Source organism: Thamnophis sirtalis, unplaced genomic scaffold, assembly GCF_051295495.1.
Source record: "Thamnophis sirtalis isolate CommonGarterSnake01/CBP01778 unplaced genomic scaffold, rThaSir2_p1.2 scaffold_1, whole genome shotgun sequence".
Classification (NCBI taxonomy): domain Eukaryota; kingdom Metazoa; phylum Chordata; class Lepidosauria; order Squamata; family Natricidae; genus Thamnophis; species Thamnophis sirtalis.
This window is the reverse complement of record NW_028261381.1, coordinates 137,770,139-137,784,518: the sequence shown is the minus strand read 5'-3', so window position 1 is coordinate 137,784,518 and position 14,380 is coordinate 137,770,139. Positions and strand designations below refer to the sequence as shown.

Sequence of the window (14,380 nt, the reverse complement as noted above, 5' to 3'; positions counted from 1 at the left end):
CCATCTATTCTCTGCCTCCTGAGTCCTAGCTGATCGGGAAGGAATGGAGATTTTACAGTATCCTTGCCCTGCCATGCCCACCAAACCACACCCATCAAGCCATGCCGCACCCACCAAGCGACGGCCACAGAACCGGTAGTAAAAAAAATGAATCTCACCACTGAATTGAATATTATAACATCATTTAGACAGGAGCTGACTCTCTTCCATTTTCAGAGGAGAAGCTATTGTTCCATGTTTTTGGGATGTCAGAGGAGCAGAAGATTGGAGGCTATTTTTATGACATTTTCCCAGTGTTGTGGAATGGCCTCCTATGAAAAATGTGTTTGAGCCTAACTATAGTCACCTTCCAGAAGACTCTTAAAATGATTTTATTCTGATAGGGTGATCAGTTGTGGGCTGATTCCAAATGCATTCTGAAAATGCATGTCTTCCCATTTTTGATGATAGGGTTTTTATATTTTCAATATTATTGTTATTATAGTTTTTGATGGTGTGAGATTTTGAATGTTAATATATAATTGCAACATACGGAGAGACATAAATTTGCTTTAAAAAAAATGAATTAATTCATAAGTGCAGGATTTTCTTCAACTACAGCTTTTTTTAAAATTATTTAATAGGAGCCTAACACTTTAATAGGATTCTAAATATTCCATTTTAAATCTTTGGGTTTCGTGTTGGGGGTGATAAATCTAAAAGAAATACTGTACAATGAATTCTATTCTCTGTTCTAATTGTGATCTAGTTGAAGCATTCTAACTATGGGAAAATTATAATGGAGCATGGAATGTATTGAATTATTTCTTTCTTTTCCATCCTGCCAAATGTTTGATGTGAACTAAGCTTTAAAAAAATTGGATCTGTGTTCACTTGCCAAGCAATCTGGCAACCATACAGATAATATTTCTGTGACGAGAAAGTACATGCAAAATGTGTTTATGAGGACTCAGGATTCCTCTTCATTTGTAGGGATTGAGTTTGTTTACATCTATTAAAGAAGCAATTATTACACATGCATTGTAGTACGTAGCAGCACATGCAACATGCGTGAACAATTCATTTCTGAACACCCAACTATGTGGGAGTTCAGTTTGTATGAACATGGGCTGCAGATTATGTCCAGTCCTGGGCAGGAAGTTAGGAGAACAATAGAAAGTTTCCTCTTCCATTTAAAAACTATCAAGTCCAAGACAAATAGAAAAATATTAAAAAGGGAGAAGAGGAAATGTTTTCTTCCCTGTCAAAAGAACAGAATAATGGTCAGATGGGTAGATCAAATGCATACTGTTTTACTAAACATAGTAAACCTAATGAATTTCCATACCATCATTGTTGTCATCATCATCATCATCATCATCATCATCATCGTCGTCGTCGTCGTCGTCGTGTGTCATGTCTGTATCACACACACATTCCACAAACACGATTTTTACCATTTATTGGGTATGTGGTTCATCCTTTATACCTAAGCAAGTTATGCCTGCCTGCCTCTCTGCTTGCCTATCTATCTGTCTGTCTGTCTGTCTGCCTGCCTGCTTGCCTGCCTGCCTGCTTGCCTGCCTGCCTACCTTCTATCTATCTATCTATCTATCTATCTATCTATCTATCTATCTATCTATCTATCTATCTATATCTATCATCTAATTTCTGTCTAATTGCTATGCCTGCCCATCTCAAGCAAGTAATCCTGGGTCACAAACAAACATAAAACAGTTAAAAACAATTACAGTATAATAAAAAATAAACATATATGGCTGCTGAGAAAAAGCCACCTCAGATATTAATTGTAGCCAGGAATAAGGACCCTTCAGATCCTCAGGGTCGCAGGATGGGGAACAAAGCCAGATCTTCAAGGACTTACAAACAGCTAACAGGACAGGATGGTCTCTGGTCCTAACTGTTTAACTAGCTATTAGAAAAAAGTATATGGATCTAATTTTTGAAAGCCATACCTATAACCTATCAACATTAAATGGATTCCTGAACTTTTCACTTATTTTGATTGCTGAAAAAGCTTTTTTTTGTTTGCCAATCTTTAGGCAATGTTTAAAATAAATATTGCTTTATACCTTTGGTTAATGCTTAAGTATTTCCACACCATTCTGCAATCCGATGTGTATAAATAGCAGAAGAAAAAGGACAAGAGACCTCTTTGAATGAATCAAAGTTCTCCATATATACAGTAAGTAATCTCATGGGGTGAAGGTGTGAGTTTAAAGTTACTGCATTAAGCTTGTTTGTCTTTTCATGTAGTTTACAAAGTTTATAAAGTGGAAGAGACTTCTAATGTTATTTGTAGTCATCATGTTTATAATTTGTAGTCCTATATTTAGAATTCTATAAAATAGCATTTTAATTGCTTATACCATTTCACTACAATAAATACTTGCGCATTAACTGAAAAGAAAATATTATTTAAAAAGAAGCAACAAAAAGAGTGAATAGATTTCAAATTTGCATAAATCATTATATGGGGTATATGTGGAGTGTGTGTGTGAGAAAGAGTGGGAGGGACGGAGGGAGGGGAGAGAGACACAGTGAGAGAGATCTCCCCACTGGTCTCTCTTAGGATACAAAAAAATGCAATTGTCATTGTAATGCAAATTGAAGCTCTGAACTGGTGTATATAGCAATAGCAATAGCAGTAGACTTATATACCGCTTCATAGGCCTTTCAGGCCTCTCTAAGCGGTTTACAGAGAGTCAGCATATTGCCCCCAACAATCTGGGTCCTCATTTTACCCACCTCGGAAGGATGGAAGGCTGAGTCAACCCTGAGCCGGTGAGATTTGAACCGCTGACCTGCTGATCTAGCAGTAGCCTGCAGTGCTGCATTTAACCACTGCGCCACCTTGGCTCAATGTATGTAATAGGAATTCAGATTACCTGATTATTTACAGTGGCAGAGAAAATTAGTCTTTATTTAGTTCATTTTACATCATAAGTCTACATTAAAAACAAAGAAGTGTAGAACTTTTAAATATTAATCGTTAATAAAGAGTAGAGCAGATGCATTTGCATATTAAAAGGTTTTATATAAAACTTAAAATTATAGGCAGGAGAGGAAAACTGTTTTCATTTGACAAAATATACATACAGAATCTAAAACAGGGGTAGACAACTATGGCCTTTCCATTACCCGATCTAACAGCAACTTTGTGAGCTGTGGACTTCAACTCCCATAATTCCCGAGCCATCATACCTATGCTGGCTCAGGAATTAGGGGAGTGGAAGTCCACTGCTCATAAAGTTGCCATAGTTGTCCACCTCTGGTGTAAAGTACTCTGCAGCCAGTGGTGGGATTCAAATTTTTTTACTACCGGTTCTGCGGGTATGGCTTGGTGGGAGTGGCTTGGTGGCAGTGGCTTTGTGGGAGTGGCTTGATTGGCGAGGTAGAGGAAGGATACTGTAAAAACTCCATTCCCACCCTACTCCAGGGGAAGCATACTGCAAACTGCCCATTCCCTCCCGATCGGCTGGAATTCCGGAGGCAGAGAATAGATGGGGCGGGCCCAGTCACAGGTGGCATTTACTGGTTTTCTGAACTACTCAAAATTTCTGCTACTACCTCTGTCTGCAACATGTAAAGTTGAAGTAAGGGTCAGGCAACCAATGGCAGGTTTGTGTGGGTCTCCTCAGAGAGAACCAGTGCTAAGAATGATCCCCATTCCTACTCCATCCTGTCATTAAACCTTTGCATGAGCTGAGAGAAACTTGCAGTCTTGGCAATTCGTAGAAAGCAAGGCAGCTTTTTTTTTTTTTTTTGCAAGACAGGAAGTTTTACTTTAAGTACAGTATAAGATGTTCTTTCCCAGTCAGTTTTTTCCCCTTCTTGGCTTTTGCATTACCTACCTCAAAACTATGGAAAATGACTCTTCAGCAATCATTTATTTGTTTATTTGCTTGCTTATTTATTTATTTCATCAAGCATGAATTAGATAACAGACATATGTCTCCACATGATTATGAATACATGAAATGAATACAAATACAGGGGAATATTAGGATAGGGATGGTAGGCATGCTGGTGTGTTTATGTACCCCCTTAAAGACCTCGTAGGAATGGGGTGAGGTCAACAGTAGACAGTCTAAGTAGACAGTTTTGGGGTTTGGGTCACATGCTAAATTTTGGAGAAATCCTCAAGGGCTACAAAATGAAAGAGAAGCAGTTCAGGGGTGAAACAGACTTTCTCAGCCTAGGGTAGCAGGAAAAGGCAAGATAATAAAGGTAAAATACAGAAAGGTAATAGGGGAACAGTTTTGCATAGAGAATGCCAATTGTATAGGCCAGTGATGGTTAACCTTTTTCCCATCACGTGCCAAAAGTGGGGGGAGTACAGGAGGGATCGTGAGCAGGGGTACCAACACCCATAATGCTATGCATATGCATGACACACAAACACCACCTCCCCCTGCTTTTGGCACACGATGGAGCCAGAGGCTTTCTAGGAGCCTGGGGAGAACAAAAAAGCCTCCCCCTCCAGAGGAGGCCCTCCCGAGGCTTCAGGAGGCTTTCTTGAAGCCTCCAGAGTGTTAAAAATGGCCCTACGGGCAACCCAGAAGTGACTTACAGTTTGCCCATAGGACTGTTTTTCACCCTCTGGAGGCTTCAGAGAAGCCTCCTGAAGGTTCCAGAGGGAAAAAAGCACCCTACGGGCAACCTGGAAGTCCATTCCCAACTTCCAATTTGCGCATTGTGTTGTTTTTCAGCCTCCGGAAAAACAAATATGTAAAAGTTTTTTTTTCCTAAAATTTTCAATTTTAAAAAAAAAGACCTCATAGGAATGGGGTGAGGTCGACAGTAGACAGTCTAAGTAGACAGTTTTGGGGTTTGGGTCATATGCTAAATTTTGGAGAAATCCTCAAGGGCTACAAAATAAAAGAGAAGCAGCTCAGGGGTGAAACAGACTTTCTCAGCCTAGGGTAGCAGGACAAGGCAAGATAATAAAGGTGAAATACAGAAAGGTAATAGGGGGAACAGTTTTGCATAGAGAATGGCAATTGTATAGGCCAGTGATGGTTAGCCTTTTTCCCATCACGTGCCAAAAGTGGGGGGAGTATGGGAGGGATCGTGCGCAGGGGTAACCACACCCATAATGCTATGCACACAAAAGACACACACCCTCTTCCCCCCTGCTTTTGACACACGATGGAGCCATTTTTCGCCCTCCCCAGGCTCCAGAGGCTTTCTAGGAACTTGGGGAGGTCAAAAAATCCTCCCCCTCCGGAGGAGGCCCTCCCGAGGCTTCAGGAGGCTTCCTTGAAGCCTCCAGAGTGTGAATAATGGCCCTATGGGCAACCAAGAAGTGACTTGCAGTTTGCCCATAGGGCTGTTTTTCACCCGCTGGAGGCTTCAGCGAAGCCTCCTGAAGGTTTCAGAGGGCAAAAAGCACCCTATGGGCAACCAGGAAGTCCATTCCCAAACTTCCGATTTGCGCATTGGGTTGTTTTTCAGCCTCCGGAGGGTGAAAAACAGCCTTAAAAGAAGGCCAAAGTCAGCTGTAAAGCATGCGCATGTGCACTGGAGCTGACAGGGCAATGCCTCGCGTGCCCTAACAAGTGGTTCCATGTGCCACCTATGGCACACATGTCATAGGTTCACCATCACGGCTCTTTCATTTGGAGTTAAAGCTCAGGCTTTCTCTCTCATCACCCATTTGTAAGGTACATAAGGGAACCAAATATAAGTATGGATTCAGCAGCTGATAAATTGTGAGATGCACTCACAAAACCTGGGGGCCCATATGCAGCATTCATCAGAAAAGGTCAGAGCTTTGTCCAGGTGGCCAACTGCCATTTCTCTTGAATTGAATATGTGTTCTCATCACGACTAACTAAGTGGTGCCTGAAATTTACTCTCATTGATCTAAAAGGCGCTTTTCCTCTAACTGTAATTGTTCTGCTTATGATTAAAATAAAATTAAAAAATCCTTGAATAATCGTGCACTTTTAAAGAAGCCCATTAAAAGAAAAAGGGAGTATTTCCTTTTTAAAAAAAACCAAACATAGATATGAGAGCATATTGTTAAAAAACAATTTGTTGCCCAAATCTGCAACAATGTGAATACATTTGGTCCTGCGGTACTGAGCATTCCATATTGGCAACAAATCTTACAATGATAAAATATAAGGTTTATATTTTATTATCAGGATAATGTTGCTGTGAAACGACGGACTTTTCCAGGGCTCAAGTCACCTGGATGGTCCAATCGGACCTAAACCGTCCCGTAGAGACAGTGATAGGTAGTGGTATATCCTGCTGATCCCAGAGACACCCGCAAAGTCTCTGGTGATCCAGGAAAAAGCCCTCTTGCCGGCAACTTTGAGTCAGCCATTAGGCTGCTGAAACGGCAAACAGCTCTGTAACATAAGAGCAGGAGAGAAGCATGTCATTTGGGGGAGAGTTTTAATTTTCTTTTTCTATTGGAGATAGAACACCCTAAAATTGGTGATTTTATTTAAAAATAAAGACTGATGAGAGAACAAGCAGTGGGCTTAATGCATAATCAATTGAAGGTTTCCTTTTTTTCCCTTTTTACTGCTGGAAGCCGGATTGGACTTTCATTGCAACTTACTTTTTAAAATGGACTGATACTTTACGTTTTCCTTTTTTCTCTATTGGACTCTTTGGAAACATTGATATAATTAAGTTTGAACTGTTTAAAAATTGCCCTCTTTTTACCTTTGCTTAATGAATTATTGTATTTTTCTTTTCTCGGCTTTCCTTTTTTTAGGGTTTTTTTTTAAAGGCGGAGTGTAAGACAAAGACAGCGAATGGGTAACAAGTATTACTGCCACCTAGTGAATTTGAAACAATGTTTTTATTTTTGTATGAATGTTTGAAGAGAAGCTGTTTCCTTGTTCAAGGCTATCTAGTTAAGACTTGGTAGTGAGAGGAACACAGTTGTTTATACAGGTGTCCCTTGTGAAACTTTCAATGTCTGGAAACCTTCCTTGAAAGAATAAATAAAAATTTTAAGGGACAGTCCACAGTGACCTTGGAAAGGCTTTCACACTACAAAAGCTTTGAACTCCTTTTCTTTTCTTTTCTTTTTTTGGTGGCAGTATTTACCTTATTCTGCTTTGGAAGCTGTCACTCCTTTCTGTCTTCCTTTTCCTTTTTGAATTTTTGCATTTTTTTCTTTTTGAAGCATTTTGCAAATTTGATTTAAGTGGATTGGACCAAGGAACACTTAATTCCCCACCCTCTTTCTATCAACAACTTTTGCATTTTCATATTTTCATATTTCTAGATTTTTATTTGGGAATTGTTCCCTTATCCTAATTTTTTGATTCTAGTTCAACTTTTTTATTTTCTTACTTTTTCTTTTTTCCTATTTTTAATTGGAACCAATTGGATAAGGGCACAAGAGACCAAAGATTTTTACCTTTTGGTTTTTTTATATTATTGTATATTTTTTTGGTTTCTCTTTGAGAAACATCCTTTAATGTGACCTTCAGCTAGAAACCAAAATACTGCAAGACTGTACAGAAAATGAATTTTACAAACACAGTTTATAATAAAATAAAATCCCTCTTCTTTATCCCTATTTTCCTTTGCAGAATAAATTACTGGCAAGATGAACAGAATCATTCATCTGAGCTTGGCCTTGTTGGTGTTTTCCCTTGTCAGCCATGGCCATCATGATGTCGATCATCACCACGATCATCATGACCCCAAAGCTGCTATCAAGATCCAACACAATATTGAACATTTTGCAATTGAACTCTACAAAATACTGGCTGCAAGATCAGATGGAGAGAATGTTGTTTTCTCACCCTGCAGCATTTCTATAGTGCTTTCAGTCCTGTTATTAGGGACAAATTCAAACACGCATGCAGAGATTTTAAAGGGCCTTGATTTTAACATGACAAAGATTCAGGAAGATGAGATCCACCAGGGGTTTCATGAACTTCTCCATCTGATCACACATTCAGAGGAGGATTACAAGCTGGATATCGGACAGGGCCTGTTTTTAAAGGAAGGCATACAACCATTGCAGACATTTTTAGATAAGATTAAGGAATTCTATGAAGCAGAAATCCAAGCCACAAAGTTTCAGGATCCAAAAGAAGCTGAAAAACAGATAAATGATTATATAAAGGAAAAAACACATGGGAAAATTGCAGAACTAGTCAAGGATCTTAACCCAGACACAGTGTTTATTCTCACAAACTACATATTCTTTCGAGGTAACCATCACAGAGAAAAGGAATGATTCCCACACTAAAGGAAATATCCAAAGATGCTCTTTGAGACAGAGTTAAGCTTTCTGAATTTGGTGAAAGAGGGGTGGAATTGCTCAAATTCAGGGGGGGAAAAACACATTATTTTTTATCAATACAAAGTGCATGCACTGAAAAACTAGTCCAGGATAGAAATTTAAGTATATTCTTTACCTCTGGTATAACTACTTCACTACTGGGGGTTTTACGAAAGAGAAACTGTGTATTTTTTATAACCAAATTACATGGTTTTTCACTTTTCAGACTAGTGGACATTATACCTGTTCTTCATAGAATTGGATTACAAATGCAACTAAAATGCATCCTTGTAGAGTTTAAAAACAAGAAAAAGAGAAATGGACGGAATGTTCTAAATAATTCTGATTCATATAAGATCACAGGCTGAACATCTCTCTATCTGAACAGAGTATAAGTCCATAAGGCTGTGCAGAATTTAGACTGGGTGTTTTCTCTTCAACCAAGATTGAAATAAAATGTGTTGTGAAAGAAAGTACATGTCCATTTTCTTCTGACAGCAATACAGCAGCTGCATTGCTTCACTGACTAAGCAGCATTTGGTGCAGATATGCAGAAATAGGTCCCAGCTTTGCAAGGGTTGGTCAGCATGAGAAAATGAATCCAGAGCATCTTACTAGTTCAATTTTACCACCTCTTTGCCTTAGTAAAGAAGATCAGAGCATCTTTCTGAGGGCAAACCTAATTCACCTCATGCAGGTTTGATACTCTTATCCAAATATTACTGTGGGTCTTTTTTGTTCTCTTTAGGACACTGGAAGAATCCTTTTAATCCAGAGTTCACAAGGGAAGAGGACTTCTTTGTGGATCACAACACAACTGTCAAAGTCCAAATGATGTATAGGACCGGTTGGTTTTACTTATATTTTGATAGTCAGCTGTCTTGCACAGTACTGCAGTTAGACTACAATGGTACAGCAACCACATTTTTTGTTTTGCCTGATGCTAATAAAGAGAAGGCATTGGATGCGAGTCTGTCAATAGAAACTGTGAACAGATGGGCAAAAAATGTACACAGGTAACACTTCTTTTTACTGCTTCTATATTTCTCCGTAGTTAGTATATTCTTAAAGGGTAACTAAAAAACAATTTAGTGTCCTTGCATTCTGTGCTATGCTCTTCCAAAAGGTTTCTCCCTTGATATTGTCTTCCCTGTATGGGAGTGGAAGATTTGCTCACTAATTTGCTCATTCTTAACAACATTACTAATTATTCTTCCTTCCTGTTTGTTTCATGTTACTTCATCCCTTTGCAAAATAGCTCATAACATCAGTTCATCAATTCCAACGACAGCTCTTAATCTAATTAGTTTATGACTATGACTTTTGACTTCCTGCCAGCTTCCCCATTGACTTTATTTTTTAGAAACTGTCTGTGAAGGTTGCAAATGACAATCACACTACCACAGGACAATCACTCTAAATCACCTCCCCCTCTTTGCTTGTTTAAACAATCTTTCTATAGTGTGACAGAGAGAGAGGGATCACACAAGAAATCGCTTTAGGCCAGCTTTCTAAAAGCTTTGCGGACCAGCATGAGGGGGGGAGGGATGCTTCCGCATGAGTGGTGGGCAAGCGCATGCAGCCCCATTTGCAGAAGTAGTGGCATGTATGCCTGCTGCTCATACAAATGGAGTTGTGTGCACCTGTTCTCCAACCACTCATGCAAGTGGAGCTATGCATGTACACTAGCTTGTCACTTCCACGGCTTGGTTCCAAATCGGCTGCAATCTGGTCCTGTGTTGCAGCCCAGGGGTTGGACAATCAGCAGATATGTCCTAATACAGAAAGCCCACATATAATAACTACCTTGGACAGTGATAGTGGAAATAAAACAGTAAAAAACAGTGGTAAAAAAAATAGTTTCAGACCAATGCACATGTACCCAAATTTCTGTGCCTGACCACACTGCCCACCAGAACAAGAGTAACATTGTGAGAGCAAAAATCAATACCTACCTGTAATGTATTTCAGTATTGTCCAGATGAAAAAGGATACAGGTAGTCCCCAAGTTACAACTGCAATTGGGCTCAAAATTTGTGCTCCTAAGCGAACTGCTGTGTTTTGCCACATTTTATGACATTTTTTTGCCACAGTTGTTACGCAAATCACAGCAGTTGTTGGGTTAGTAACATGGTTGTTCGGTGGATCTGGCTTCCCCATAAAATTTGTTAGTTAGAAGTTCACAAAAGGTGATCACATGACTCTAGGACAGGATAACTGTCATAAATCTGAGACAGTAGCCAAATTGAATTTTGATCACGTTACTATGGGGATGCTATAATGGTCCTAAGCATGGAAAACAATCATAGGTCACTTTTTTCTGTGCCATTGTAATTTTGAATGGTCACTAAACAATTGTTACAAGGACTTTGTATTAACTATTGGATGAAAGTTCTTCAAGCCAGTGGGAAGTAACGGATGTAATGAAAATGAAACTTGTGTTTTATTTTGGTCTGATCAATATTTATTTAAATTTATTTATTTACTTTTGGTATTTTGTTTGCTTGACCTTCTTATAGGTTGATGTTTTAGCTTAGTTTTAAGCCACCTAGAATCATGTAAAGTTGGGCAGCCTATAAATTCATTCATTCAATCAGTCAATCAAATGTGATATTCATTTTGTCAACAACTCCTGTTGGCTCCAGTCAAATATTCTAAACAGATTCACAATGGTTGTTATTATAGCAACTAATACCAAGGATTTCTCTGTTAAAAACTCCGGCATCCATATGGCAATGGTGGCTTTGTGATATGTGTTCTGTTTGTGTTTGTTTTACTGATTTTAGTAAGTACTAGCCGATAACCTGTCATTGCTGGGTAGTTATTTATAGGGGGGAAATGTCCAGATCAAATGTAATTTCTAATGTTGGATTTTCCCCCTTACCAGAGGGAGCCCCCTTGTGGAGTACTGTGAAGCTGTTACCATGACAACTCCAGTGCACTGCACATTATAAGCCATTTTATGGCAGTACAATAGAAGCCATTTTAAGGCACAACAGGCTGTATCTTAACAGAATACATATCCCGAGGGGTCTTAGGGGTTTCTTATCCCCCACAATATTTTTTTCCCAGAGAATAAGTCATCTGTGTACCAAGTTTGGTTGAAATTGCTCGAGGCGTTTTAGAATTATGCTGGCACATACACACCAGGGGTGGGTTTTTGTCGTCCCATTCCAACCGGTTCGGTTGGAACGGGGCTGGCGGCGTCCTCGTGCACGCGCATGGTGCACGCATGCATACTAGCATCTGTGCGATGCTCCAGCTGCTCCTGGAGGATCGTGCAGGGGCTGTATGTGTCCTGCACATGCGTGGAAGCGCAGAACTCATCAAAACCGGGTAAGGAGCGCGGGTGGGCGGGTGGGCCCTTCGCCGTTCCCGGAAGTTGCTTACTTCCGGGTTCGCCAACAAACCGGTTCGCAGGGACCGCTTTGAACCGTTTGAAACCCACCCCTGATACACACACACACCGAGAGAGAGAGAGAGAGAGAGAGACAGACAGACAGACAGACAGACAGACACACACACAGACAGACAGACAGACAGATAGACATATGTATGTATATATAAATTACTGGCTGTACTTCTTAACTTCGTGATGTCTAGATTGAAAAAGTCTTTCTGTCTTTCTGAAGGGGTAGAGCAAGGGTCTACATTCCCAAGTTTAGCATTTCAGCCACGTACAGCTTAAAGGAACCCCTCTCCCAGCTTGGCATTACTGAAATCTTTACTGATCATGCTGATCTCACTGGAGTCACAGGGGCGCCTTTGAAACTGTCTAAAGTAAGTAAAACTTTTATATTGTTTGCATCATTTCATCCAGGGTTTCAGCAAAATGAATGCATATTTCACAGTAGCAATGTTAATGATGGGGACCAAATGAATAGTCTCACACTTGCAAAAAAAACCAAACCTGAATTACAATATACATAAACAGCAAACTTGCCTGACCTATCCATATTTGCAGAGAACTAAATTGTGCAGGTTGCTACACAGCTCCAGTTGATGAAATACATAATTTTGTACAGCACAAAATACATCTAAAACTTTTGTTTGAAAAGACAGAACACAGAACTGTGGAGATCCAATTTAACAATGCAAGAAAATCAGTTGTGGGTCTGAAAAGGCTCTGGGCAATATGATTTTGAAAGTTGGAAATGGTGTCCAGAATGGCTATTATAATCTTCTTCAGTTTGTCAATAGCTGAATTAGAAGAGGCCTAATAGTAGCCCTGGGCAACATTGGACCCAAGAATCCTGACCTGTACATGAGGATGCTAAGCTTCAAAGATGGCCATGTAAAATTGTTCTCTATTTCGAAGATGGTGTTGAAAGTGATTTGATTAAAACATGCGTTGGTTATAAACCCTACTTTGTTTAAGCCAAAATATTGACCAACAATATTTTCTTTTGGAACTTTAAAAACTATTCTTCAATAATGTTTGGTTCCAGTAACAAATGGGGTTTCTTTGGTTCCTTTCCCTCCTTTCTGCCTTGAATGACTATATTTTACCTCTTTCTTTTCACAACGGTTCAATTCAGCATTTTTTAAAGTTGGCAACTTTAAGATGTCTGGACTTCAACTTTCAGAAGTTGTTACCTTTGAAGAACACTGGTTTAAAATCTTTCCTAAGAAGAATCCAGTGAGCACTCACTTCAGCAGTGAATGGGCTAAAACTGGAACAATATAAAATTAACATAGGCCTAGTTCAGTGATGGGTTTCAAAAAAATTTACTACTTGGTGGTGGTGGCATGTCATGGCTTGGTAGATGTGGCTTAGTGGGCGTGGCAGGAGAAGGTTATTGTAAAATCTCAATTCCCTCCCCACTCCAGGGGAAGAATACTGCAAAATCCCCATTCCCTCCTGACCAGGTGGGACTCGGGAGGCACAGAATAGATGGGGCCAGTCAGAGGTGGTATTTACCAGTTTTCCAAACTACTCAAAATTTTTGCTTCCAGTTCTCCAGAACTGATCAGAACTTGCTGAATACCACCTCTGCTCTAGTAGTGCAAACTCACAGATCAGTGTAATAAGTTGTCATCATTTCGGAAATATTTTTCTCTATGCCAAACGTTTTCTTCCTTTCTTCTCAGATTACCCACAAGGCTGTGTTGACTGTTGATGAAACTGGAACTGAGGCAGCAGGAGCTACTGCTGGAGAAGCCGTTCCTATGTCATTGCCCCCAACCTTTAGATTTAATCGACCTTTTCTATGTATCGTTTCTGAAAGAACGCTCAATACTACATTATTTGTGGCCAAGATAAGCGACCCAACACAGCCGTAAACAAAAACAAAACCCCAGTATGTATTGGAGTTTGAATACAGTTCAAAAATAAAATATCATTGGAACATGAATTTCAAAGAAAGAGCTGTTGTTTTGTTTTGTTTTTCAAAGGAAAATTAACAAACTTATTTGGTTCCTCTGTGACTCCTCATATGAAATGAGATGGTTTTCAAATAGAAAATAAAATAAATGGGGTGTGCTCAGGTGGATTGTCTGTAGACTGATGATAAAACGGAGTGAAATAGTCCCAAAATATAAAAAGATACATTTCCTTTGATAATCAAGATTAACTAGATCATTTATCAAATGCAATCAGTACACTTCCACTTTTTGTTTTAGCTAAGGTAGCACCAAAGAAACTCAATTTTCTCTGTATTCATCATCTGTTGGGCTCCACAATACAACAAATTATTTTAAATTGGACAAACCTGGGACATGGCTCCCCAAGGGTACTTTCGAAAGGATTTTCTTCTTTTCTCAGGAGAGCCTTTGAGGATGACATTAACATTTTTTAACATTTCCAACAATTCCTCAAACATCCCACCCTCCATATTCAGATTTAACAAACTTTTAATATCTTTATATTTTACCACAATGAATTCAATCCCTCTTCTTATTCCACTCTTTGATATCAGGTCCCAAAATAGTCCAGTTCACTTTGAAAATCCTTTTTCTTCCTTAGCCCTAGACAAAACGAAGTCAAATAGTAGAAAAGGACCAAACCCTCCTTCAAAGCTTTGCTTCAAATTGTTATTATGCTTCTTCTCTCCGGTAGGTGGCTTTTATTGTTCCTCTATGCAATCGGGTCTATATTTTGTCAGAAATTACCAA

At 39.3% G+C, this 14,380-nt stretch overlaps 1 protein-coding gene across 1 annotated transcript; it reads left to right on the top strand.

Moving 5' to 3' along the window:
• The first annotated feature begins 2,095 nt into the window (after positions 1–2,095).
• Positions 2,096–13,620, top strand: LOC148049751 (alpha-1-antitrypsin-like). The gene is made up of 5 exons (XM_087725945.1): positions 2,096–2,185; positions 7,566–8,195; positions 9,015–9,282; positions 11,899–12,046; positions 13,358–13,620. The coding sequence occupies exons 2-5, from the start codon at positions 7,583–7,585 to the stop codon at positions 13,547–13,549; spliced, it is 1,221 nt and encodes a 406-aa protein (XP_087582071.1). The 5' UTR covers positions 2,096–2,185; positions 7,566–7,582; the 3' UTR covers positions 13,550–13,620.
• Positions 13,621–14,380: the final 760 nt, after the last annotated feature.

Coding starts and splice junctions, on each gene's coding strand:
- LOC148049751 (XM_087725945.1), top strand. CDS start 7,583: ATGAACAGAATCATTCATCTGAGCTTGGCCTTGTTGGTGTTTTCCCTT. Junction 8,196..9,014: donor AAACTACATATTCTTTCGAG/GTAACCATCACA, acceptor TGTTCTCTTTAG/GACACTGGAAGAATCCTTTT. Junction 9,283..11,898: donor TGGGCAAAAAATGTACACAG/GTAACACTTCTT, acceptor GTCTTTCTGAAG/GGGTAGAGCAAGGGTCTACA.